The sequence below is a fragment of the Pholcus phalangioides genome, unplaced genomic scaffold, assembly GCF_987345545.1.
Source record: "Pholcus phalangioides strain wild (caught in Gottingen) unplaced genomic scaffold, Ppha-v1.0 ptg000027l_1, whole genome shotgun sequence".
Taxonomy (NCBI): Eukaryota; Metazoa; Arthropoda; class Arachnida; order Araneae; family Pholcidae; genus Pholcus; species Pholcus phalangioides.
In genome coordinates, this window is record NW_028301617.1 from 628932 (window position 1) to 656390 (window position 27459).

Here is a 27459-nt window from a genome sequence, read left to right on the forward strand (position 1 = left end):
TTTTTAAACTTTCATTTTACTTTTCCACTTGAAATTCCACGCCTTGACGTGTTTCGCATCGAATTTCGCCGACTGATATCTTTCCAGTGGCAATAAATAACGATAACGCTATAGATAAGGGGGAAATTATTCGGTGAAATTCGTTTTCTGCGATATCAGTAGAATGTAGTTTTTTCTGATAGTCTTGTCAACAGGCACGGTGGCCCAGGTCGATAAGATGCCTACAGTACCGAAGGATGGCCGCTGCACTGTCGTGTGGGCATTGTGCTGGACTCTCTTCGATAGTGCGGCTCTGTGCAGAAAGTTTCAACATGGTACTTACGTGACATGAAAAAGTCAGGAATTTGCCATTTTCACTTCAAAATATGGAGGGCAGATGGCAGCACACATGCACGCATGAACAATCAATTTTGAATCCCACAGAAGAATGTTTATCGAAGTTGCATGTACGATTTAGTAGTAGTACCAAAGGATGTTCAGAGGTGTCGTTAGTTCCACACCACTAAATCAGAACATGGCTAGTTCTATACCCGAATCGTCCTTCTGAGAATCTTTCTTACGCGGAGGTATGACAGAAACGGCGGCAACATGGCAGGAAGTTCGCACCGAGGGGCTAGCGAACCAACCTCTCGGCGAGACGTATGGAAAGAAAATAAATGTCGAATGCCGTGCTGTTCGAAATCGGCAATAAATTACAGGTCCTGTTCTAGTTTAGTCCTCGGGTAGAGAGAAAATGTCATTGCTAACCACACACACAGTCGGATCACATGGTTCGCAACCAATATCTTCTGGTATCAAATGCGTGTGGCTGATGACAATAATAAAACAAACAAAGTACGATAGGTGAAAAATAATACTAGGTCCTCTTCCCATCAGGTGAGCTAACTTGGTGTGAACATTATATGTGATATCACACAGCATTTGGAAAAATGATTTATCGGTCACAGGTTCAACAAGCGATCTACCGCATTTTCATAAAAGAGATTATTACCTCCTTTCTCTGATGAGGGGAAAAAAACAGTTCTGCATCTCTGATACCGGGCATTTTCTTTTTTTTTGGGAAAATTTTCGCGTGATGCTGTCATTGAAGTATACCGTAACTAGACAAATAGCATAAGTCAGGGGTTTAACCTTTTTTACCCGTGACCCTAAGTTGACATCATGAATCGAGTACGCGACTCGCACAAGACTTTTTCGAAATTAGTGCAGCCAATGCAGTGACGCAATAAGCATATAACAGGAGAGTAAAAGATGACCCATCTGTCAAGCTCCTGCGATGTCGCGACCAATAGGTTGAGAATACATGACTTAAGTGGAGGCGGGGCAGCACCAAATGCTGTTGATGTGTGAAGAGTAATGTTTCATGCGATTGTGAATGAGGAGAGATCTTCCGACGCGCTGCACTTCGGACATCGATTCACTCTCCGAATTAACCTAGCAGGGATCCCAGCGACCAGAAAAGTCAGGGAAATGAAAAATGGTCGGGGAAGATGTAAAATCCTGCATTTGGTAAAGGTCAGGGTAATATGTAAACATTTGATTGCAGTTCGGGGGGGGGGGATCCTGTGAAGTGGACAAAACTGCAACTCGAAAAACATTTGGAACGTCAAGGTTTTCGAATCATATTTCTTTCTCCAGGTATCTTGGTCGGGGGAGAGTCGGATTATTTTTTTTGTTTTGATCAGGGAAATTATCAAGCAGATTTTGATGGAAACCCTGCCTGGGACAGTGCTTACTTCCTAAACCTAAAAAATTACTGGTATTCTGACATTGATCGATCCAATTACATGTGCAGTAATACCTCGGTTTTCGTTGACTTCGGTTATCGACGGTTTCGATTTTCGTTGATTTTTTCCGCGAAAAATTTGTCTCGGTTTTCGTCGATTTCCTCGGATATCGTCGATGCGTTCTCGCTGCTAATTTTCGTTCTCCTGCTCAGTGTGGCGTTGTTTCTCGTTGTGTGAGCATCATCGCGTCTAGCCAAACAATGCCATGGGACTAAAGAAAGTCCAGAGCCAGTAGCCCTTCGAAGAAGGCGGCAAGGAACACGATCGAGTTGAAGTCCTTACTGGTGTACCATTCTGAAACTCCTAGAGTGTTTAGCAGAAAAATGTGATTAGAAGTAAATTGCCTGTGATGTGGGGGGCAAAGAAGAAGAAAGCATGGATCACGAGGCCAATTTTCATTGAGTGGGTGAGTGAAGTGTTTGGCCCGAGTGTTAAAAAATTTCTCTAGGATATATATAATCAGTTGCCTCCCCCCCCCCCCCCTTAAGTGCCTCCTGGTAATGGACGCATAATCTTGCGCATTTCCAGGTTTCGAAGTCACATTGTTGGAGGAGTTCAGTTTTATCACCGTAAAGTTCTTGCTCCCTAGTACGATCTTACACCTCCGTACCTTACTCCACATGGAGGTTGAGAAAAATCACCGAGACAAAGCTGTTACAGGCCGCATGTCTGCAACTTATTCAATGATAATGTTTTGTCCCATTTTAGGCAAATCTTAAGGGGAGGGGGCAGAAACAGACCTCTTTGGACAGCTTTCTTGAGCGACATGGGTCCACTGACTCTGAAGCTGGTCCTAGTACCAAAAGACCGAGAAGGGAAGTGACCCCAGATAGTAACTAGGTACCTAAGGCCCTTATGAAGAGGGATTATACCTTCCAAACAATAATATCTGCACCTTCCCCCCCCCCTTCTCGCTGTCTTCCATACGCCTAGAAAAGTCTTCAGAATGATAAAAAAAACCCCGCAAATTCCATGTTAATTGAATGTTCATTTATTCCTTACATTAGTCTTTATATTCATTTTATGTCCGTTTCTTGTTGTTTTTAGTATTAAACACGTTTCTTCAAACATTTATTCTCTATAAAATGTGTTTTTGGTATTATTTTGGAATGCTATAGAACGAATTAATTGGATTTATATTGAAATAATCGCCTCAGTTTTCGTCGGTTTCCGATTTCGCCGATTGTTTTCGGATGGATTATCGACGAAAACCGAGGTATCACTGGACTGCCTATTTTACAAAATTATGTTTGCGACCCCCCCCCCCCCCAAGTAATCGAATAATAGAATTCAGTCTGCTTGGTTCCAGATGCTCGTGAGTCGTGACAATCTCCCAGCACCTTTTTCTGCCAATTACAGACCATCCGGCTGCTGGTCTGACTGCACAAAACAGTTGTTTTTATATAGTAGCTGGTGGTCATATTGATTTGACTCGACTGGGCAAGTGCTGGAAATATGCATATGCAAAGCAGTAAGCTTGTATCCAGCCAAGAAGCTTGTCAGCTCAGCTTGCTGGATATCTAAAAGAAAACCTGTAATTGCATTCGCTGTGCGTAGGATATGAGGGAAAGTTGCACTAGGGTTCTTTTCACCTTGGCCGAATCTTGTCTCTTTTCTGCTGACATGATTATCTGCGCCTCCCACTGATGTTGGCTTGATGTATGTCCCAATCAGTGAATGCGTTTGGCTTAGGCTATCTTAAATAAATAAATAAAAAAAAAAATAGTAGGCCCCGGGGCCGTTGTTTATCTACTGGTTTCCCTTCCCACCGCCTCCGATTCGGCGACCTTCGCAACGAAAAGCAATACATATACTCGCGTAATAACCCGTTGCTCCCTGGTGCTTGTTGCTTACTACGTCATGTTATATAACAACAACAACATGATTCCGTTTGACGTCATTTCTCTGGTGGAGGCGGTGGGAAGTTTGTTTCTAAGTTGTACTCGTACGTTACCATCAGCTGTACATTTTTTTTTTGGTTGATATGTGCGGGTTATTGCACTGTATTTATGTTCCTCGTGTACAGTGGGCGAGATGCCAGTGCTGTGTGTTTGGGAACATTCTTCCTCGTTGGTGGGAATAGATGGTGGTTTTTCTGCTGATTTTAGAGGGGGACAAAAAGGGGTGGGAAATCCTTCAGGATGTGAGGTCGTATTTCTGGACCTCCGAAGTTTTCATTTCTGATGTTTTTCTCATTTTTGGAACTTCCCACACTGCGTCCAAACACCTTTTTAAACCATTCACTCGGGGCCGAGTTCGGCATGGGATTCACTGGGCAAACCAGGAATTCAGCCCCCGCCCCCCTTCCCCCGTGACTGCGGTCAAAGATATTTGTGGTATCGAATTATTCAAAGGTCCCTAAAATTAGGTCCTGGACAAATGCTTCACTTGCTCATGCGGAAGTTAGGACCCTGCATTAACTGTCTTTCTCCGAAAGAATTTGGTTCCTTTTGCGACCCAGCTTCTGCCGGGACAGGAGGGGGAGGGGTCTTCAGTCTTTTTTTTTTTTTTGGTTGAGCACCGGCTTATGGCCTAACAAGAGCACTAATGTGGCAAAGATGTGAGACATCTTTGAATTTCGATCAACAGATGATGCAGGGCTTAACAGATAAAGTATCTTGTGCCGGCCAAATTTTTGAGGTGCCAAGCATACTGTATTTTATTACATCCAGCTAAAAAAATATACAAGACTTGACAATCCCTTATTCCCGCGAATGCGAGGAAGACTCTTTAGAAAGTCACCGCCAAGAGCAACTGACCCCTTACAATAGTCAGGCGCGGATCACCCCCCCCCCCCCACCAAGCGAAATGCGGTAATTTATGAAATGTTTTGAACTTGATAATGATAATATTGCATTCATTCAAATCCATTGAAAATGACCTGTATCAACGTTTTTGATTAAGTAACAAATTCGAGAAAACTTCGACTAGAAAACGTGAGAAACCGGAACATTTCTTCAAAAAAGTCGGGGCGTAGAAAAAAAAAACAAAAAACGGGACTGTCCTGAAAAATACTGAACAAAATGTGGAACCTATTGTCACCTTATTCACACTGACCAATTTTTAGCAATTTGTAAAATCACTCTTTTCCCAACAGCGAGCTAGATTCGCCCATGACAATGGTACAGGCAGGTATTCAATCATTAAACATCACACTCATAGTTGAAAATATAGATGTACAGGTGTGGCAGCGCACTAGTTTCCACACACAAACTTATCCAGCACAATTATCTTTCGGAAAGGAGGGGTAAAAAGGTAGTAAATTGTCCCATAGTTGTGCTAGGTTTCGAAGTAGTCAGCTAGCCAACCCCTTTCCGTGTTAGTAGATTTCCAAAAAAATTGAGTAGTATTCCATTTTAAATACTCGTGGAGAAATTTGGAAGTCAATTGTTAAGTCGCCATAGTGACCTTGCGCCTGAGATTTGTCAAGTCCTAGCATGTGCGAAATGCCTAAAGGAGAATGTGTTTTGCATTGAGCTTTCTCAGTTGACTGAAAATGTGCTTTGTGTTAAAAAATTCCCATTAATAGTCGAAAAAACACGAGGTGTTCGTTTTTTCTTCATTTTCTTAAAATTCATCCAGGGATTGTTTTGTGATGCATGTCTCAGTTTTCAGTACATTCTGCTTTGGGGGGGTGTTAAATCTCGAATGGGATAGCTTGACTGAGGTGCCAATCAAGGCATCCGCGAGCACAAAACTAAACCACAACCCTTTAATAAATGCAGGCGTCTCTCGCTTTACACGATTAATTGGTTTCGCAAAATAGTCGCGTAAAGTGAGTTGAATTTAACATGGGATAAGATAGGAATGGGGGGGGGGAAAGAGTTTCTCCTTAAAAGAATAAAGGAAATAAACTTAACTCCAGCAGCAAAATATTTTTTTTTGTGTGATTTAATTGATTATTTAAACTTATAGATGAATCTCACGGATTTGCCTCATGTGGATGAATTTGGCCTCATGTGGCTGACTCAATTCAGTCGTGAACCAGTCCATCAATTAAGAAAAGTCAGAAGTAAAAATTATCAATTAAATTCATCCACATGGGGCAAATCCGTGAGATTCATCTATAAGTTTAAATAATCAGTTAAATCACACAAAAAAAATTTTTCTTTATTCTTGGTGTGACTGGTTCTAGTGAGCGTGGATCTTTGAGAGATTTATGTGGATCTATCTGAAGGGCTCTGGAATGACAGCTGATAACTTTTTAATGAAATACTCGAAATTCAGATAGAAAGCAGCATTCTTCGGCCCAGCAAAAACTCTTATAGAAAGCCAGAGAATCCCGAATATCCTTCGCAAATATCACAATCATTCCTATCATTTTTTTAAAATTCTGATTTCAATGTCCAATGTGTTACCCAAAACATGTTCATTGGCGAGCTCTCTCATGAGTTGTATTCGACCATTTTATTCAAGTTTGTCTCATCTACTGTAAAGCCTCATATACAGCAGATTTTGTCTTGATAATAGAATCAATCATGTCGAATCTTTCATTTGTACTCCGATTTTCAGAATTAAAATCAAATTCCAGGCAAAATTTCATAGGTCGTGATTTCTTCTTACATTGATTTTTCAAAATCGCGTTACAGCGAAAACGCGCAAAGCAGTGTTTCCCAAAGTGGGCAATATCGCCATCTGGGGGTGATGGAATTGTCCAAGGGGGAAGGCAGAAGTTACGAGTATTAACATAGGGTCCTATTGGTTGGCTTGAGTTGGAGGTGGGGGGGGGGGGTGAGAGAGAAAATATTTCTGAAGGGGGCGATGGAGCAAAAAGTTTGGGAAACTATGGCGTAAAGTGAGGGGATACCTATACTCTTGGTGGATTCTTCCGTGCTGGGGGGAGCAGGTTGAAGATGTTCTCTTCCGTGGAATGAAGCCTGGGGATATTTTGCCTCAGCCGAAAATTTATGATTTTTAGTTCTTGAAAAGCATGCTACATTGCCTGTCGTCTTCCCTCTTCACTACGATGATGACGCACGGGAGCAATTAAATAACATTATCTCTAAATCGGTGATTGCTACACGACACACGTTTCTACAGTGGGCGGCGGTATATTATTGTTCTGAGACAAGGTGGTGTTTTCTGGATGGAGTTGGGCCATGTTATGATTCAGGCGTTGTGACTCGCGGTTTCCGATGGTCGCCGCCAGACGAGGAAGAATGTCCCCTCTTGCTTTTTTTTTTTTTTGGATTTTTTCCAAGGAATAATGTAGAAGAGAGAGAGGAAAAAAGGTTTTATATTTATTTCATCCATTTCTTTTTTCCGGTCGTAATTTGGTATGTTCGGAACGTGTAGATGCTGTTCACGGAAAAAGAAATAAAAATGTCATCTCGCGCGGTGACGGAAACGGATTGATTCACGTGGTGTAGTAAAAATCCCTCACATCCGCGGATACTTCACTAAACAGAGGAAATTCCCTTTTCTTCCGAGAAAAATTTAAATTAATCTTCTCGATAGAATGAATGAATCTTTGACGCTTAGTACCGTCATAGACTCCGGAAACTCAGGGGGGAATGATAAGTCTCCCCCCCTCCCCCAAGAATCAGTGAATATTATAGTGTGATGCACCCTATTCCTATTGCGCACGCACTTCATATACGTGTGAGTCCTGCATATACGAGACGACTGGCTACTTTCAGCTCCCCCATTGTTTTTTCCTATGCCGGCCCCTCTGATTACCGTGACGTCATTTTTAAGCATTCCTAATCGGGTCCGATGAAAAATCGGTATCTACAACAGGACTTTGACAAATGAAAAAAAAAAAAATAATAATAGGGGGCAGCCAAATTTCATGGGAGCCTTGCGATTCCCCTTCCTCCTTTCCAGCAAAACGATCTGAATGCCTTGCAGCTGTATTTCTCAACCTGTGGTCCGCGACTACTTTTCAAGGGGTCCGTGGAATCATTTTCATATACCACTATTGCACGAATATTGACATTTTGTGTTGTGAAATTGTAATTTGTTTAATCTTTTATGTATGCAAATGATAAAAAAACAATTCATTTTGGATTTTATGGATGCCATTGGGCATCAAAATCGACCTACTAACGCTACAGTGTGTTCGCTGAGCATTGATCTACACTAGGGGGTGGGGGGGGGGGAATTCCGCAATATCAAAAATTTTAGGAAACGCTGTTTTACAGTTAAATCTGTTCGCTTGGTAAACACTTCCCTACATTGGATTGTTTGAATAAAACCAGCCATAATCCTATAATACAAAATTTCCACAGCACTTTACCTCTATATACCTTGGACATCTCTTTAGCTAAGACAAATTCTAATGGAACTGTAAGTGTCCAACTTGGACAGGTTTTGCCATAGGTGTTGAAGGTGTTTCAGACCTGTGGGTGCTAAGATTTAGTTTTATGCAGTAAATTGTCATTTGTGGTTAAATTTTGGAGGTGCTCAAATCTGTTCTATAAAATTCTGTGGGTTCTCGAGCACTGATGCCATTGGGTTTTACTGTATTTGACTTGTCTGGGGCTTTGGGATTTTTTCCTGTGTTAGCAAAAACACGCTTACATGATTTCTAAAATTTTTCACTGCACACAGACTATGATTTATTTAGTCATACATAAAAACTGTTTACATAAAAAAATATCAAAGTCCCCCATTGCCAATTTTGTGGCCATCATACCAATCCGATTTGTCAGTTCAGTTGGTTCACAGTCAAGTGTGCAACCCAAACAACTGGACTTATCAGACATCCGATCCAGAATCAGAATTTTAATTCTGAAGTTTGTGGTTTCATTTGAAGTTTGATGCGCTAACCTCTCGACCACCAGGCAACTATTCTACCATCTATTTAAATTTTGTGTCACATTTTTTCATCACATTTGAAGAAATTATTAAATTATTATACAAATGCAAATACAACACGCCACAACAGGCAAAATGCACAAGAGCCAAATGCCCTAAAAGTAAACTGTTATTCATAATATGTAGCTCAGATGCTTGTTTTACGAATTCGAGCAGTTAGTTTGTGAATGGAAAAGAGGTTCAAAGAAATGATACATTATTTGGGACCAGAGCACTAGTTCATGAAAATGTGTTGGGCGATCAATTTGAGGTTTGCAAAGTTGAACAGCGACTATACCACCTTGTATAACATTAATTTTACTTCTGATTTTATGAAATCTGACGAGTAATTTTTTTCCCAGGTACAATATGAAGCTCAATCCTACTTGTGATATGTTGCTGTGGATGGTGTTTTTTTGAAAAAATTTTTCACAAGTCATGTCAGAGCATGTTGAGCCATCAGGTTACTGCCAATTTGGGAAAATGATCATTCCAATCCTGGAGAACAGGGACTCGATTTCTCCACCTAAAGCAATAGTTGACGAGGCTTCGCTCCAGAAAGCCATGGATAAGAACAAAGAATGTAAGTGTTTTTGTTGTAAATAAATTCATGTGCTTTTGTTTGATTGTTATCTTCCAAAATTTTCCAATAGTAATCAATATGGTGTCTGTTGTTGAAGTTATTTAGATAATGATCAATTTCTATACGTGTGTGTACACTAATATTTCCTGCAATGGCTTCAGGAAAATATATAGTATGTCGATTTTAGATCTTCAAAAACTCTTTCTAGAAGTTTTTTTTGCTTAATACGTTTGCTGTCCCTTGTATAAGATATTCATGCATTTCTCACAATAGGAATTTTAATGTGGTCAAGCAGTGTAAGCAATGAAGTGATATAAATGAAATAAGTGAACTTCAGAATCCCGATTTCACAGGATTTTGTATTGTCTGAATGGATATTGCTTACGAGATACTGTGAAGTGATGGCTCTCGTTTACAATATAAAGTTATGCTGCATGTTACAAAGCAGAGCCATCCCCGTAAAACTTTTTTAGGAGTGTTCACACAATTTAGAGCAGCGAGTCATTGCTGGAATGCAGTTTTATTTTACAGTTAAAAAAAAGTTTGTATATATATATATATATATATATATATATATATAGCTCAATCACTTTTTCAAATAAATAATTGCTCATAATATTTTCATGACTTCAGTTTTTTTCCCGCTGGTGGGAAATTTAGTGAATTAATAGAAATGTTTGTAATACTGTATTTTCCAAATATCACCTGTTTTATTGTAATGATTTTACTAGAGATATGCCAAAACTGTAAATTTTTTTTTAGATATAGGGTTGAAATTCTTTTTTTTACTATTATTTCATAGGGGTATGACCACACTCATATACAAAGTCGTGCAACAAATAGCTTGACAAATCGAGTGATTTGTTGCATGCGGAACATGTGTTGTACGACTTTGCAGAGGTACACATATGTGTACCTTCATTCTCAATGGTTTTTAAATGGGTTTAATGATTCTTTTATGAAGATAAGACTTAACTTATGCGTTAGGGTACCCAACTCAAATTGTAATAGTAAAGATATCGACCCAAATCTCAATTAATTTTTTTCAAAAATTTTTTTTCTTTTTAAAGGGTATTTTTGACACATAGTAAACACAAGTTAATCAAAAAGTTTTTTTATGATTAGTTTGTCTCAAGTTTGAAGAGGATATGATTGTGGACATGTTCTGTGACTTAGACTTACAATTTCATAGATAGAAGTCGCAGAATGCCCGATTTGTTCTGCGACTTTGTATATGAGTGTGGATGTACCCTTACTGAGCAGCTACGACAAACACGGAACCAAAAATGTCTAAATAAAAAGTCTAGAAGTGATATTTGCATTTGCAGTATATACATACGCAGGGCTGTTTTTTTGTGAATGAATATGCACCATAAGAAAAAGGAAATATGGATTTTGAAAACATATCTGCTTTGTTTGCATGGTAATTTTTCAATGCATATTTTCTTATTTTTAGTACATATTTTGGAATTTTTCAAAATTTTCAGGATTTTTAGTGCATATTTTGGCAGTTCAAAGTGCCACTTTTCTATAATCCTGGCTCTACTCATGACAAATATGAAATTCATTTTCCTGAACTTTTTTTTTTTCTTGATCTTTTCCCATTACATTTTTTGTGGATGGTTACATCTATGTTAAATGATAAACTCTTAATACTTATGTGGAACTGTTATTATCAATAATATTACATCATTTGTATGATTCAATGTATTCGATTCGTGTAACACAAGTATTTTTCTTTTTAATTATATTTTTTAGCATTGAAAGTTAAATTGATGACGAGGAGGCCTATCAGTCAACTTGTTGATCAAGGAATTTTGCCTTGTGAGTGAAAACTTAATTTTTTATAGCCATAGTTATAAATTAATTTTTACATGGGGGGTGGGGGAGAGATCACAGAGAGCGTGTGTGGCCTGGAAGGGGATGATAGTCCACTTCTGTCCTCCAGCCTATGCCACTAATTATATATTTTTATCAATTAAAGAAGAATTGATGAAGCAGTGAATACTTCCCACCACAGAGAGCAACAGTCCTACAACTATAGAAATCTTCAATTATTACATTGCACGCATAGTCTGAAAAATTGATTGCATATGACAGCACTACACGTAACTAGCATTACACAGGAACAAACTTCACATTAGGTTCACAACAAATATACGCACACTCCAGCACGTGTGGTTTAGTAGTAGTAGTAGTGATTTCCCCCCTCCCCTCCCCAATATATGTCAATGGTCTATGCCATATTTGAAATTATAGTCTGTTATAATTTGAAAAAATAATAGAACAAAACTTTCACTTGTAATTTATTGATCTAAATATTTTCAAATCACCCTGTAGCTCTGAAAGTAACTCCACATTTCCATGAACAAAGACAGAAGTTGGAAAGAGCCAAGGTATCTTCTGATTTCTCTTTAAACGGTGTGAAAAAGTTGTACCAGAACAAATTATTTTTCTTCCAACTGCAGTTATTGATGTGCTTATTATTATTATTTTTTTTTTTGCAATTGCTTAAACTTTTTTTAATTTTCTAGACCACTGATTTCCTTAAAAATAAAATTCAAAGGAGACCAGATCGGCAAGCATTGATCCAGCAGCACATTCTAGAAGGTATTTCTTCTTTTCCAATTGGTTATTTTCAATGTTTCAGTTGTTTTATTACAAATGAAAAACATGTTTAGGCTTTAGACTGAGTCAAATTTTTGTCATTTGGTTTTCAAGATTGATTGTTTATTGTGTCGTACCATCTTTAAGAAAATGAATTCTCTGGATGTTCATTTCTATAGTTCAATGTTCTATTAGCAGAAAACACTCTTTGTAGAATAAATGAGTGATAAGTGGAAGGCAATGACTTAACTTGAAGGGTAAATATACATATTTTACATTTGCAGACACAACAGTAGATCCAAGCCTACACGATAAGCGAAGGCAGTTGAAGAAAGCTCGCTTAGCAGATGACTTGAATGATCGTTTATCGCACAGACCCGGCCCATTGGAACTTGTCAAAGGAAATATTCTACAAGCGGATGAAAAGTTTGTTCAAGCTGTCAGAGGTGAAATTTTTTAATTTCTTCTTACTATTCATTAACCCTTTAAGGCTCAGATATTTCTTCTCAAAACGAATTCGTCTAAGTTTTGACTACTTTCTTTTTCCCTTTTCTTCTATGGGAGTTAGACCTGTCTTTCTAGTTTCAGCCTCTGACTAGAGTTGTCATATTTTTCCCCGCCATTCACAAAAGCATCCAAAACATACCCATACTTCCTATCTGGGCCATCTTGGGCATTAAAGGTTTAAACAAAGTTATATTGCAAGATATAAGAGAAAATAATACATAAATGGCCAGTTTAGGCTATGAAATAACATTTCTATGTGCATGCCACCAGTACCAAAGTATAGGGATGTGAGTGGTAAGATGCTTGTCCACCATAAAAACTGCCATCTGGTCCACAGGTTCTATCCCAAGCATGGGTAAAGAAAAGTTCTTTTCCCATCTAACCTGAGCCAACCACTGATAGATGGAACATTCTAAATATGACATCCCCAAAAAAAGTCCCCTCCATAATCAAAATGAGGACGAAAGTATAACTGGACTTTCTCCAAGAAGAAAAATTTCCGACTGAACTCGATCAGTAGTGAATTGCTGTATGGCATTATTTCCGAAGTTTGTGTTTGGTAAAAAGAAAGTAGGGGGTGATGGTTGTACATGTCAAGACAAATAACTTTTTCAGTGGAACCTTGGGTCGAAACACTATTATTTAACGGCAGTTCTGCCATTGCCTAAGTCATTTCCAAGCAAGCAGCAACATATATTTAAGGCTATGGTTTGGCCGTAGGGGACCTGCAGCCTAGTCTGCATGTTCCTGTGACCTGAATTCATTAGACTACTACTTCTGGGTTCTACCTCATTAGTCAAAGACACATTGTGCAGTTTTCAGTTGTGCAACAGTACCCCCCCCCCCCAATGCCACTTTGAGCAGCCACCGTGAGTCTGTTACATCGACATGCTTTATTTTCTGTCATATGTGCGACTTGTTTCTGTATTAACGTGGTATGCGATTAAATAAATCTGTTTCGACTCTCTCTGAAGGTTCCATTGCAGAAATTATTTGTTTTGGTCTGTACAATCACCCCTAGAAGTTTCTCATTGGAGTTCCGGACAACCCTTTAAAATACAAATACAAATACAACGCCACAACAGGCAAATTGCCCAACGAGGTGGCTGACTTAAGAACATCATGGATCCCCGAGCCATTTTTTGGAGGCCCTACCTACTACTGCTACACCACACATGCACCCCCCCCCCCGCGGAACCCCCAGCGAATCGGAACCCATGCGGAAATGTGCCTGTACGTGTAGTGAAACCTGACGTGAAGTTTCTTTTTTGTTTCTCTGTAATGCTTGTTATGTGTAGTGCTGCCATCTGCCACCAGTTTTTCTAACTATGAGTGAAGTGTTATGATTGAGTGATTTATCGTTGTAGGACTGTTGCTCTCTGTGGCGAGACTTTTTAACGGGGAGATCGGTTCGCATTTGCGCCTTGAAGTTGGGAACCACAGAAAACCAACTTCAGCCGACCACAAATATTACATAATTACATAATAATACATCCTAAGTCCAAAGTCTGGTCACTTTACAAATTGTTGGTTTCACGTACTGGGGCCAGACTTTAGAAACTGTCCACTTTGCAAAGGGCTTATGATATTATTATGACAGCTCATGATTATACACATCTTTCTGGAAAAATGGTGAAAAGATACAAATACAAATACAACGCCACAACAGGCAAAATGCCCAACGAGGTGGCTGATAAAAAGATGCCCATAAAAATATGGATGTCGTATGTTTCAAAAATACAGCAACCCAATTAAAAATGCAATTAACACAAATTACAAACAATATATACACATGATAAAATATTATACAATGCCCATAAAGAATACTTATGGTTGGGAACCATACTTATGGTTACAAAATATAAGCATGAAGCATATAAGCATTTTAAATGAAATCATAAATTGGAAGGGAAGAGAAATTTATACATGTATAATTATGTTGAAAATTGAAATATATTTTATTTCAAACTCTGTAATTTAGTGAAATTTTTTTTTAACGTACAGAGGGCCAGATACAATTCAAAAGGACATGTGAAGGTCAATCGTTACGTCATCCGCCACCAAGTTTTGTTGTGGAGGAAGACAGTGGCAGTGATGTTGCCCTCTCTCCACCTCAGCAGAACATTCTTGATCAGTCTCTGAGCAGGTAAATTACATTGAATCCTGTTTACTTTATTATGTCTCTGCTCTGCATATTCCTGCTTTTTTGGGTTTGCTTCATAGATCATTGAAATTTTTATTGATTAATCAAATATCTGTTTGAGTTGAAGTTCTCACATTACCCCAGCATCTTCAATGCTGTAGGAAAGTTAGGTGGGATAAGTTAACAATAAGTCTTTTATCTGCAGCTGTATATTCTACTGATTGAGACTTCACTGTACTTATTTGAAATCTTTATTTGTAAATTCTGATAATAATTATGGTTGTGTTTGTTTTCTTGAAGTAAAAAGGTTTCATTTGGTGTTTTTGTAGCTTGTATATAATTCAGGATTCCAACAACCTGGAAAGTCAGAGAAATGAAAAATGAAAATATTTGATAAAAGTTAGAAAAATTCTATGAACGGGAAAAAGTTAAATTTGAAAGCATTTGGATGGTTAAGATTTTTAATTGCACAGTAGAATCTCGACTATTTGGCCTAATATCTGGGTACCATGACGTAGTCAAATTATTGAAGCTGTTGCCAAACTTTGCTAAGTTTGTTGCCAATAAATAGAATTTTTCTAACTTTTATCAAATATTTTTCATTTTTCCTGCATTTTTTATTTTCCTGATTTTCCAGGTTGTGGGAATCCTGAATTATATAAAAGCAACGAAAACAACAGATGAAACCTGACTTTTTCAAGGAAACAAACACAGCCAGAATTATTATCAGAATTTACAAATAAAGATTGGCAATATTTATAGGGGAAAAAATAATATAATAAATGCTAAATTTTCGTAACAATATTTATATTTTTAGACTTTCTTTTTCTATAATAAATTTTGAAAGTGTAACAAACATTTATTAACAAATATTTACATTTATGTAAAAAGTACTGATCTGTACCAAAAGGCCACAAAATATGAATAGCAGTTTTTGGTATTAAAATGGTGTTTTTGATGACATGGTGGGGGTAGGAAGTGAATATTTATAGAACTCTGGCTTTTCCATTATGTGACCCACCCTTCCACCCCATTAGTCTGGATTCTACTGTACTTTTTTCTCCTCAGATGGTTTGGTCAGGGAAAATCAGGAAAATGTATTTCAGTCGAGATTTTTGTTGATTCCCCCCCCCCTCCCTGTTTTGGTCTGGGAAATGATAAAGCCGACTTTGTTGGGAACTCTGTAGGGTTTGTGTGCTTCATGAAGCACTGAAATGTATTGATACGAATTAATTCTATATCCTGCAATCAAATCAAAAGCAAAAACATTGAATACAGCATAACACAAATTAATTCATAGAACAACAATCTACACTATTACACCAGCAGCCGCTCAATTACACATAACAAAAACATGCTAATAAAGCAGACAGATTGATTTAGTTTCTCTCTTGTGTGTATCCTGCGGGAATTTTGGCAACCTTATATAAAGAGAAAGAAACTTTTCTAACAGCCCAGTATCATCCAAAATTCTACTCATGTTGTGATGTTATAAGGTCACCAAGTCCCCAGCCAACTTGGAGCAATTAACAGAAAATATTCAATTTTGCCCCAAACCATTACATGGAAACCCCCCCCCCCCCACTATTTACATTATTTACAAGCAGAAATTGGCCTAATTAATAATGATTATTACACTATTTACAAATGTTATTAACATAATATTCTTATGTTAATTCACATTTCTGTGTTTCAGTTTACCATCGGTAGAAAGTTTTGTGCCCTCGCCTCTTAATCTGGATTCGCCTGGTAGTCAAACAGAGATAAAACCAGTTCTTGTTTCACCGGTGAGTTCAGTCCCATCGCCAGTCTCCATACCATCTCCACCATCTAGTCAGTCGAATGGCACATCACAGTTGGAGTATGTTCATAAGGATGTGCAACAAACTTCCAGAGTGAGGAAGAAATCAAAGCCCAAGTCTCAGCCAAAACAGAGAACCATCAAGTTCCATGAATACAAGGTATCTACCTACATATTCATTTGAGTTTTTTTTTGACTAAAAGGCAAAATTTCTTGGAAATTGATATGCTATGTAAATTTGTTTTTTTTGCAAGGTTTTAGATGTGTGCTGAATTTTTGAAGGCATAAAAATTAAACTTGTTTAATAATTCCTTAAACTGTATCTTTTTAAATAAACAAAATTACGTGAAATTTATTCGATCAATGTGAATTTAAGTTGTCTATCTTGCCTATCAGACGTATAACTTTTGATTTATTTACAAACTCTTCATTTTCAGGGTCCACCGAGTGCGCAGAAAAACCAGGCGTTACTATCTCCGTCGGAAACATCATACGAGCTCTTATTAAAGCAGCAGCAGTTGTTCCTGCAATGGCAATTGGAGTGGCAACAGAAATATCCTCAAATGATTCTACCAGTTCCTCCAGTAAGTTGGAAATCAATCTTGAAATTCTAATATCAACTCAGAAAATTGTATGCATCAATAGAAGATCTTCCCAGCAAATCAGTAGTTCCCCCAACCTGGTACCTGGGAACAACCAATCAATTGCTACATTACAGTTAGTGAAGTAGCTATCTCTGAGCATAAATTTGGACATTTACTCCCAATATCTTGTGAAAAATTACTTGTGCCACCCTAGGCACTCCACCTCTCCACTGCTGTAAATAAACGTGTGTTATGAAATATTTAGACACTGTGAAGATATATGAAAGGCTTGTAGTAAGAAAGGGGGTGGTTCTCAACTTTTAGACTCAAATGCGAGCTAATCTCCCCATTAAAAAGTCTTGCCACAGCGAGCAACAGGCTTACAATGGTACAATTATTCAATCATTACTCTTCACTCTTAGTTAGAAAAATTGATGGCAGCACTACACATAACACAGAAACAAACTTCACGTTAGATTCACAACACTTACACTCACATTCCAACATGTACCAATTTGTTAGAAGTTCCGCAGAGAATTGTAGATGAAGGTGCATGTGTGGTTTAGTAGTAGCAAGAACGGGGTTAGCTCCATTTTTGGCAATAGACCTATGAGGAGCTACCTTTTATTGTCCCAATGCTATGATGGTAATGCTTCATCTATTGAGAAACACAGGAACTAACTGCTGTAGTTGCCTTCATCTTGCGCCAAATGAAAGATTTTTTTTTTTTTTAACAACAAAGGGGGTAGACTCAAAAGTGAAAAAAATAAAGTTAACCCCTTTCTTGCTGCAAGCCCTTCATATGTAAAAAAAATCACTTTCAACCATGGTCCCCACAAGGGTGAGGCCTGAGACAAATCTTATTATTTTTGGGTTTTTATACTGTAAATTCAATACAGAGAGACCCCAGTGAAAAATACTAGACTAGGGTCCTGCTAGTGATCTCAAATGCTGCTTGTGACAGCAGATACTACTGTAGCCTCTATGGCATGATTATACTCATCTGTGGCCTCTGCACATACTGTGGTGATACCTCAGCTTACAAAATTTTCTGCTACTTTCTGCCTCGACTATCAAATACCAATTCACAAGCCATAACTAGGCAGGTGCAACAGATGCACCTGCACAGGGCCCACTTGGAAAGAGGGGGGGGGGGGGTCCCAGAATGGGCCTAAATTAAAATTCTTGCACAGGGCATGGGAATGGCTAGCTACGGCACTGTCGATTTGGCTGAAGAATATTTTCAACGATACGGACACACATTCTAATATAAAACAACTGCGTTGTGAGCTGAATTTTATTGCCAGTGGTCAACCGAATTACTGCCACTCAATCTCTAACTTATTTTCCACCTCGTAATATTTTTCCAAATGTATCTCTTCTTCTATTTTTGAAAGTTGGTTATTGAACAATTTGAAGTAAAATGATAGATTCAACTGATACAAAACACATTGAAAAAAAAGGAGCCTATGTTTTCAGAGCTCACTTTCAATGCATAACTCGGCATCAAACTGGATAGTCTACATTCTAGAAGCTTATGTTTTTTCCATCTGCATGTATTAGACACAGAAAGGAGCTGACAAAATCACAAATGGTTGGGAACACAACACACACATTGACTGGGTTGTGCCAACACCAGCTTTAGTAGATGGTATTGGTCATGTACATGGTGTAAAATGACAAGATCTTCAGTATCTGATCTTCCTATAAATTCTCATTTATCCAATTCATTTTAGCCTTAGACTAGTTTTTGTCTTTTGTTATTGCACTCCTTGGTGTGTTTTTTTTAAATCTTATCTTTAAATTTTGGGCATTACCTGGAATGAATCAAACAATTTTCTATAGAAACCTTTAGAAAATCATGTTTCGGCTAACAAACGTTATTCTGGAGCAAATTATTTTTGATAGCTGAGGTATATAACTGTAGTATGAAGGTGGTGAGAGAGGATAGAGCTAGTTGATATGGCACTGAACCATGCGATTTTGTTGTGGTAGGCTGAGGGGATTTTTCTGTTACTTTCTTTTGTGTCATCCTTTTCTTAATACAATACGAGTAGCTAAAATGACTGCTGTTATACACTCTATTTTGTTGTTTCAGAAATCTTCCAGTGATCAAAATCCATCTAATGGCCACTCTTCAAGGGACCAGACACAGGATCCTCCAGTTGTTCTCCCTCCGAAATGTTGGTCCAAACTTGAAGATTTAAAAGGTCAGTAAAAAAATTAGTTCTTGTTTTTTGAATATTACCGTGCTTAATTTTTTTGGGAATTTTATCGAAAGCAATTTAAGGGCATTTTTGTCTAAAAAATAAACATTAACATTTTTATTAGAAAATTAAAGTCAACAATGAAGGCAAATGATGAGTAAAAGCCACAAATTTTTTAACAAGTTTTGGCACCCTATGGGTGCCATCTTTAGAGAAATATGCACATAACTACAAAATCATTCTGTCTGAAATCCCATTTGTGTTGGTTAACAAATTTTAACTCCTGGTTACTCATCTGAGAAACTTTACATACAAGTCAAAAACGTGTTGACCAGAATGGATCAAAATGCCTGCCTGCATACAAATACAAATACAACACCACAACAGGCAAAATGCCCAACGAAGTGGATGAAAAAGATGCCCATAGCAAATATGGATGCCATATATTTCAAAAATAAAGCAACCCAATTAAAAATGTAATTAGAAACATTATAAACAATATATATATATACACATGATAAAATATTATACAATGCCCATAAAGAATACTTATGGTTGTCTTATTCTAAGTATGAATAGCTTCTCGATTTACCCCAACATGTTTATCATACTTCTTTTTGAATGTGTCAATTGTGTTAAAATTTACTACCTCCGGGGGTAAGCTATTCCATTTATTGACAACCCTATTAGAGAAAAATTCCCTGCGACACCATAACCTTGCATTGCCCCTTACCAATCGATACTGGTGTCCCCTTGTAAAAGCAGTCGAGTTTCACAAGCATGTAAGTACAAAGCACCATTTTGATTTGTTGCTTTTGGAAATGTGCTGTTGATTGGTCTATTCAAATTTTCTTCTGATTCACACTCAAAATAAAATTAAGCCATGGTAATGTGATCAGGCTTTCAAAAATATCAATGATAGAAAATCAACGCTACCAATCACATCACATTGCTTTAGCTTAGTTTCATTTCAAATAGAAATTTTAAGTTGATTTCACAAGCGACCAATTAGAATGGTGTTTTGAGACTTTCATACAGGTATTGAGCTTCATTCTAACCGTAGCGAGTCTGACATGAGCAAACATACTTCTTTCTCGGCAACTAGAAGTTTAATATGCACTTGAGTGGCATGGTTGTAAGATGTTTGTTAACCGCTATGAAAATTTCTGTCACGGTTCCAGGTTCAAACCCAGGAAGGAATATAGATATTTTCCCCAATGAGTTTGAGGTGACCACTGATCGATGGAGCCTTCATTTCCAACCAAATTCATTAATGGCAGGAAATTTCAGTATAGCAATGCGGCCAGAGTTGGTATGTGTGGTGAAATAGAAGTTTAATACCTGGTACAAAATTCCAAGCAGTATCCCTGGTCAGCGGTATATTTGAAGTTGGCAATATAAAGTGTTTGAAACATGTTAGGAAATTTTTTTCTTGTTACAGTATTTCCCCATATTAACCGCATACCATAAAACTCGAGGAGCACCGGCTTTGTGCATGTTGGAATCTGGTCCTTTATCAGCATGCCAGGAAAAGCACGGTTTAATAAGGATCACAGAATGTGCTCAGTCTATTTAGTCTATAAAAAAACTCGACTGAAAATTTACTAGCCAACCTAATGATGACACAGTTCATTGTATATCTATATTAAAAGGAACTTCTGACTGATACAACCAAAATTTTACTAGCCAACCAAAGGACAACATGCTCTATTGCATTAATTTTTAGGATAAAGAATTTCCCAGAATCTGTGACTCGAATTTCTTGGTATTCTGGAAAATGCGGATAATCCTGGCATGCATGTCTCCTTCACTGTTTCCTGGTAGGCTGGTTAATGCGGGGGGGGGGGGGGGAATACAGTATTTGCCTTTATTGTTGTTTTCTTCATTATTGTATTAGTATTAGAGGCAAAGGATTATTACTCATTTAAATTCAAGTTTTTATAATAGTAAAATTTCTTGTTTCAGTGAGCGATCTTAAAGCGGAATTGAAGAAAAGAAATTTACCAGTGTCTGGCTCAAAGCCGCAACTGATTGAGCGGTTAAAGCCTTACTCAGAAATGGTGAGCAACGGGGGCAGAAAATCATCCATAATACAAGAAACTGCATCAATGATGACAGACAGTAGCACAATACCCATAGGTTTCAATGGAATCATCTTAGACGCACTCCCATCTCTAACTGTAAAGTCTGAACCAGTTGCCTCTGTTATGGCGGTGGATACATCTTCTATCAATGGAGCTCCAGCGACGTTGTCAGAGAATGGATCCTTAGTTGTGTATAACACCATGCCGATGCAGAGTCAGCTGGTGGTGTCTCGTCCTTCGTCGGTTGCTCCCATGGATGTCGAGGTACCTTCTCCGCCGCATGCGGAGAACTCTGTGAACACTACAGCAGAGTCAGCTCTGAATGAGGACATTGTCAAGCAACAGCAAAAGAGGATTGAGGAATTGCAGCGGGAACTGCAAAGGTAAATATTTTTTTGAGTGATATCTGAAATGTGACTTGAAGGATCTAACGCCTCACAATGGATGGATAACAAAAATGTAGGATTTTAGCTCAAAGTACAAAAAAAGTCCAGTTTTAGAATAGACTAAAAAACAACAACAAACAAGAAAGATTGAACATTTTGCAATCCATTATGTGGCAGAAAAAAGAATTGTCCTTTTTACCAATTGCCATTTACCATACAACTCGCCCAACCAAACAGGATTTATAGTCACCGCACTTGCAAACAGGACTTTTTCCGGATATACAGTCGAATTCCATTTTAACGAATACCGTTATAGCAAAAATCTCATTTTAAGGAATACCATCATAGCAAAAATCTCATTTTAACGAATACCGTTATAGCAAAAATCTCATTTTAACGAATACCATTATAGCAAAAATCTCATTTTAACGAACACTTTTCTAATCCCTCAAATAAGTTTACATAGGAACAATGCAAACAACCTGAAATTTCATTATAACGAAGTGATTTCTCAGGTCTCTTGGAGTTTGTTATAACAGGATTCGATTGTACATATAAACGCCTTGAAATCTGTAAAAGATGTAAGGCAGGATACATCTGGTCTTATTGGATATACATATCATTAGGTTATTGTTATCAAACCCAGAATCCTGATGTGATCACATTAAGCGCTGTGGACTGCATTAAAAAAACAGTCAAACCTTGCTATTGTGAACCAGTTTATAATGGCCTCTGTATAGAACAAAGTTTTGGTCCCATTCCATATGATGTTCTCTTATTTGATCGGATGTACAAAAATCATATTTTCGTTTCCTTAAATTTTATCCCTGGCATTGTGCAGTACTGGTCACTGTTCTCACTATTTCTTAGGGTGTCACTGCACACCTTTGCACAGAATCACTGGTCTATATTCATCTGCGTTCCAAATCTGTCTTATTTTTTTTCCTACGAGTTGAATTTTCTATTTCAAAACATTTTCAACTTTACTCTCAGGTCTCAGTTGAAGCTGCAGCAACATCAATGGCTGCAACAAAAACAGCAGCAGCAACAACAGCAGCAAGTTCAACGACCATCACAGACGCTGTTGGTTTCCCAACCAGTGTCAGTTGCTACAGCGCATCTGCAGCAAGTTCCAGTGACCTCTGTAGTCACTACATTACCACAAGTTAGTAACATAGACACCAAAGCGCTACAGAAGTTGCAGCAGCACCTGCAGCAGAAGCTCCAGCAGCAGCATCTACTGCAACAACTCCAACAGTCTGGTTCGTTTAATTTTTTTCTGTAAAAAAGAGTAATCTCTGATAATGATGGTCAACAATTTTTTACTTTTTTTTCATAACATGAGTGGAAATATATATGTTTTAGACAAATTTTGGGTTGCTGAATTCAAATATGAATGTAAAAAATCTCCATTACATACAGTTTCTTATGTATGCATGATGGCCATTTTTTGAAATACACTAACGCTATGGAAACTTACACATCTTGAAAATATAGATAATGGGCATTATTTTCTCATAAAATTTATAAAGTATAAAGCTTGTATTTATCTTTCAATTAATTTAGAATATTTTTGTAAATATAAAATCTGGTTATACAATTAGATATAAAATCATTGTGTGTGTTGCCATTCCTGAAGTTTTAGATGGGAAAAAAATGGAAATATATATGATTTCTAGCATCATTTCACACGTATATAGCCTAAATATGTAAATTTTGAAAGATATTAAAAATTTTAAATACCATAAGAACAAAAAACTAGATGTGATGGCCATTTTTTAAGGTTGGATCTGGAATCTGCACCCAAAAATTAAGAACAGCTGAATTTTTCCCTGTTAGAAAAACCTTGTAGGCCAGTGTAATTTTTCAGAGCTGTAAAGTAAATCATAATCCATTTTTTTTTCTCTTTTCAGGCAGTGCGAATGCAGTTTTTCCAACGAATCCTTCTGCAGTTTCTGCCGCAGTCAAAGCAAATCTTGCCGCCTTCATCCATAACCAGCAACAAACAAATGGTCGAGTGAATGCCGTTCCATCATCCACCACTGGAGCAACAGCCGCCGCCTTGAATCAGCAGACTCTTTCACGACTGGCTAATATACAGCCTATAGTCCTCTGCCAACCTGGGACCTACCAGACTAATGCAGAGAAGCCCAGAGCAAACTCGCTGCCAAATGGATTTGGGACACATAGATTAGTCTTGTAAGTTGTCTATATTATTGCTGCATCCTATGTGCTAACTTATGAAATCCAAGTTGAAATATTTTAGCTGATCAGGTTTTATTTAATGTCATAAAACTAATGTTTTGCTAAAATTTACCTCTCTTTGGATAAACGGTATGATTTTTTTCATGTCACACTTTTTCCCCTTCATAAGATTGTCTTCTTGCCGTATTACATTAACATAATTTGGTTTCTGAGATTTTACTTGTTTGTATTTTATAGTTGAAAGTTCAAAATTATGTTACACCGCCTGGCAGTTCAGTGGTTAGGGAGCTAGCTTCTGACTGTGCAGGTCTGGGTTCGAATCCCGGGTCGGGCATGGATGTCTACTAACACTAACAAATTCCCTGGACAGATCAAAACGATCTCTTGGGAAATACGTGCTGATCACGTTATTATTATTAAATCTCTAAATGACCCAGTAAGGGAATTTTTTATTCCCCCCTCCCCTTCCAAGTTCCCCAAATTTATCTCTATAGCCAGGCTGGACAAATCATACGTGTCAGGTTGCCATGGCGACTAAAATTCTTTTATTGCTGTCTAAAATTTTCTTTCTGTAGTTAATAAATTGCAGGCTGAGAGCAGCCCAAAATGTTTGGAATTTAGAGCAGCATATCTGCCAACATGAAAGGGTCACTATTCAAGGTCAAAAGAATCAGTATTTTAGTCATTTTTCTTCGGGAAAATTTCTTTTTTTTGGCACAATTTTTTTCCCATGTTATGATACTACTTCACCAAACACCAACTCTGGCCATATCGCTTTATTGCAATTTACTGCCATTAATGAGATGGGTTGGAAATGAAGATGCTGTCTATTAGTAGTCGCCTCAAGTTTGTTAAGGAAAATATCTTATCTATATCCTCCTTCGGGTTCAAACCCGGGACCGTGGACAGCAACCTTCACGGTGGTAGACGAGCATTTTACCACCATGCCACTCGGGCATGTTATGCTACTGGTCCGTTCCGTACTTTGCAAAAGTCGTATCAATATCCGAATGATAACATTATCAATGATTTCGATACGCGTGCCTACTGTATTATTCAAATGGGGCTAATTTAAAAAATTAGCATCCAGTAATGTGGGGATTTCAATAATCCTGCACATCCCGGTCTGAGCCAGATTAGTGAGAGTCTACAAGTATTATCTGAGTTGGGCTGGAATATCTCTTCAAGATGGAAAGTTTAGGAAGATAGAAGAGGAAAGGTATAAAAATAATGTGTGACCTGTTCTCTGTGGGTCCACTTCGACTGTTTTGGAGCAAAATAAGAAGATTGCATTTGGCTCTTGTATATAGACTGATACCTCAGCATCATCAACCACAAAAAACATACACTCACTCACTCACTCACTCACTCACTCACTCACTCACTCACTCACTCTCTCTCTATCTTTATCCTTATAGGTTCATTAAATCTTGTTTTTGATCAATTTAAATGAATTTTCATTTGAATTCTGTATGCCATATTACCGCAATTTTAATGCAATTTTTTCTTAGTTATAATATCTATTTTTCAATACAATACACTTGTCAATGCAAAGACAAGAATGAAAATTTTATAGGAATACAAATTTCAAGTTTGTACTATGTTTCAAATTGGAACAATTGAAAAGAATAAAACTGTTATTCAATATTACCTGAATGTACTATAATAAATAATCAACGAGTTTTAATTCTGTTCCAGGACATCATCGCTGCCAAATTTTTCTGCTGTTGTAGCTGCTGCGAAACCTATGGAAACTGCCACAAAACCTGTGGAAACTGCCAACAATAAGTTGAACAATAAACTGCCGCCTGACTATGTGGAGGCCACGAAACACATAGTTAAAAGCAAACAGGTATGTTAAGAGAATATGTTTACTTTTATGTGAAATTTTTTCCTTCCTCTCCCTCTGTATTTGTATTTTCTGCTGGAAATATTGTATGAAATTGGCTTATGAATATTTGCATATCTTTTCAATTTGTATTTGACGGATCGCAAACCTTGTTAAGATGAAATTGCTTACTATAGTCGACCCCTCTTATTAGAATTGTGGATTATGTTAACATTTAGGTATTGTTCTCACTTTTCGCAAAGTATGGAACGTACCAACATGGGAAAAATTTTTATAGTTATCAGCACTTTGCTTTATGTTATCAATTTTTCTCTGTTAAAAGTTTTTTCTTTTTGCATATATTGAAGCTATAAGGTTTAACCAGATTTATCCCCCCTGATAAGTTATCAATCTGCAAGACAATGTAAATTTATCTCTATAGCCAGGCTGGACAAATCATACGTGTCAGGTTGCCATGGCGACTAAAATTCTTTTATTGCTGTCTAAAATTTTCTTTCTGTAGTTAATAAATTGCAGGCTGAGAGCAGCCCAAAATGTTTGGAATTTAGAGCAGCATATCTGCCAACATGAAAGGGTCACTATTCAAGGTCAAAAGAATCAGTATTTTAGTCATTTTTCTTCGGGAAAATTTCTTTTTTTTGGCACAATTTTTTTCCCATGTTATGATACTACTTCACCAAACACCAACTCTGGCCATATCGCTTTATTGCAATTTACTGCCATTAATGAGATGGGTTGGAAATGAAGGTGCTGTCTATTAGTGGTCGCCTCAAGTTTGTTAAGGTTTGTCAAGTTTGTTTTAAGTCAGAAGACTCCCTTATTGACAAAAATTTCTATTCTTGGTTCACAATGCCCCTTAATCAAACCAAAATAGTTGCTATGATCCATGTATGTGTGTAGCGCTGCTTTTGCAATGGCTTCCTTATAGTAAAGGCATGTATAGGTGAAAACTTTCCTCCTTCAATTCTTCATTTTTTTCCACTGATGTTCACAGTTCCTTGGCCAGAAGATTTTCAAAGATTCACGAAACTTATTGTACATATAAAAAAGTACTATTGCTTGTGATACACATTAAATAATTCTATTCCAACTCCTCACATTTTTCGAATAAAAAAAAAAAAATGACCGTACAATTCAATATTTTGAAATCAGTTATGGAGGGGAAAGAGAAAATAGACTTTGCTGTTTTCATACATCCCATTCAACAAAATGGGACATATGATCATATCGTATCAACTGTTGGGCTTTTTTTCGGATATAGTTATTGACCATTATTTTGTTATCAAAAACCCTGTGGAGCCTACCATCTTCTAATGCTTATAAAGAATTAATCCAAGAGATAAATAAGGATCTGTTTTTAGTGATTGCTCCACGTAGTCGGCTGAAGTTGGTTTTCTGTGGTTCCCAACTTCAAGGCGCAAATGCGAGCCGATCTCCCCGTTAAAAAGTCTCGCCACAGAGAGCAACAGTCCTACAACGATAAATCATTCAATCATGACATTTCACTCATAGTTAGAAAAACTGGTGGCAGATGGCAGTACTACACATAACAAGCATTACAGAGAAACAAAAAACTTCACGTCAGGTTTCACTACACGTACACGCACATTCCCGCATGTACCGATTCGTTGGGGGGTTCCGCGGGGGGGGGGGGTGCATGTGTGGTGTAGCAGTAGTAGGTAGGGCCTCCAAAAAATGGCTCGGGGATCCATGATGTTCTTAAGTCAGCCACCTCGTTGGGCAATTTGCCTGTTGTGGCGTTGTATTTGTATTTGTATATTGGTTAAAAGAGAACCCCATACCGATCATTTGAGAATTATGCTTCAGACCATAGTTTCCCAACCTTTTTTGTCCTATCGCCCTTCTTCAGAAATATGAGAGCATATTTTTAGGTTTTTTTGGGCATAAATGTATTTTT

At 37.7% G+C, this 27459-nt stretch overlaps 1 protein-coding gene across 1 annotated transcript in view; it reads left to right on the top strand.

The window, feature by feature from the left end:
• The window catches only part of Mrtf (Myocardin-related transcription factor), a 48967-nt gene that overhangs the window by 18076 nt on the left and 3432 nt on the right, over positions 1-27459 (top strand). Inside the window, exons 2-14 of the mRNA XM_089251884.1 lie at positions 8948-9168; positions 10927-10992; positions 11509-11564; positions 11703-11778; positions 12060-12221; positions 14287-14428; positions 16122-16386; positions 16664-16810; positions 18909-19020; positions 20983-21484; positions 22481-22749; positions 23401-23686; positions 25391-25544. Coding sequence (XP_089108010.1) covers positions 9024-9168; positions 10927-10992; positions 11509-11564; positions 11703-11778; positions 12060-12221; positions 14287-14428; positions 16122-16386; positions 16664-16810; positions 18909-19020; positions 20983-21484; positions 22481-22749; positions 23401-23686; positions 25391-25544 — 2382 coding nt within the window. The 5' untranslated portion in view covers positions 8948-9023. The remainder of the gene's footprint in view (positions 1-8947; positions 9169-10926; positions 10993-11508; positions 11565-11702; positions 11779-12059; positions 12222-14286; positions 14429-16121; positions 16387-16663; positions 16811-18908; positions 19021-20982; positions 21485-22480; positions 22750-23400; positions 23687-25390; positions 25545-27459) is intronic.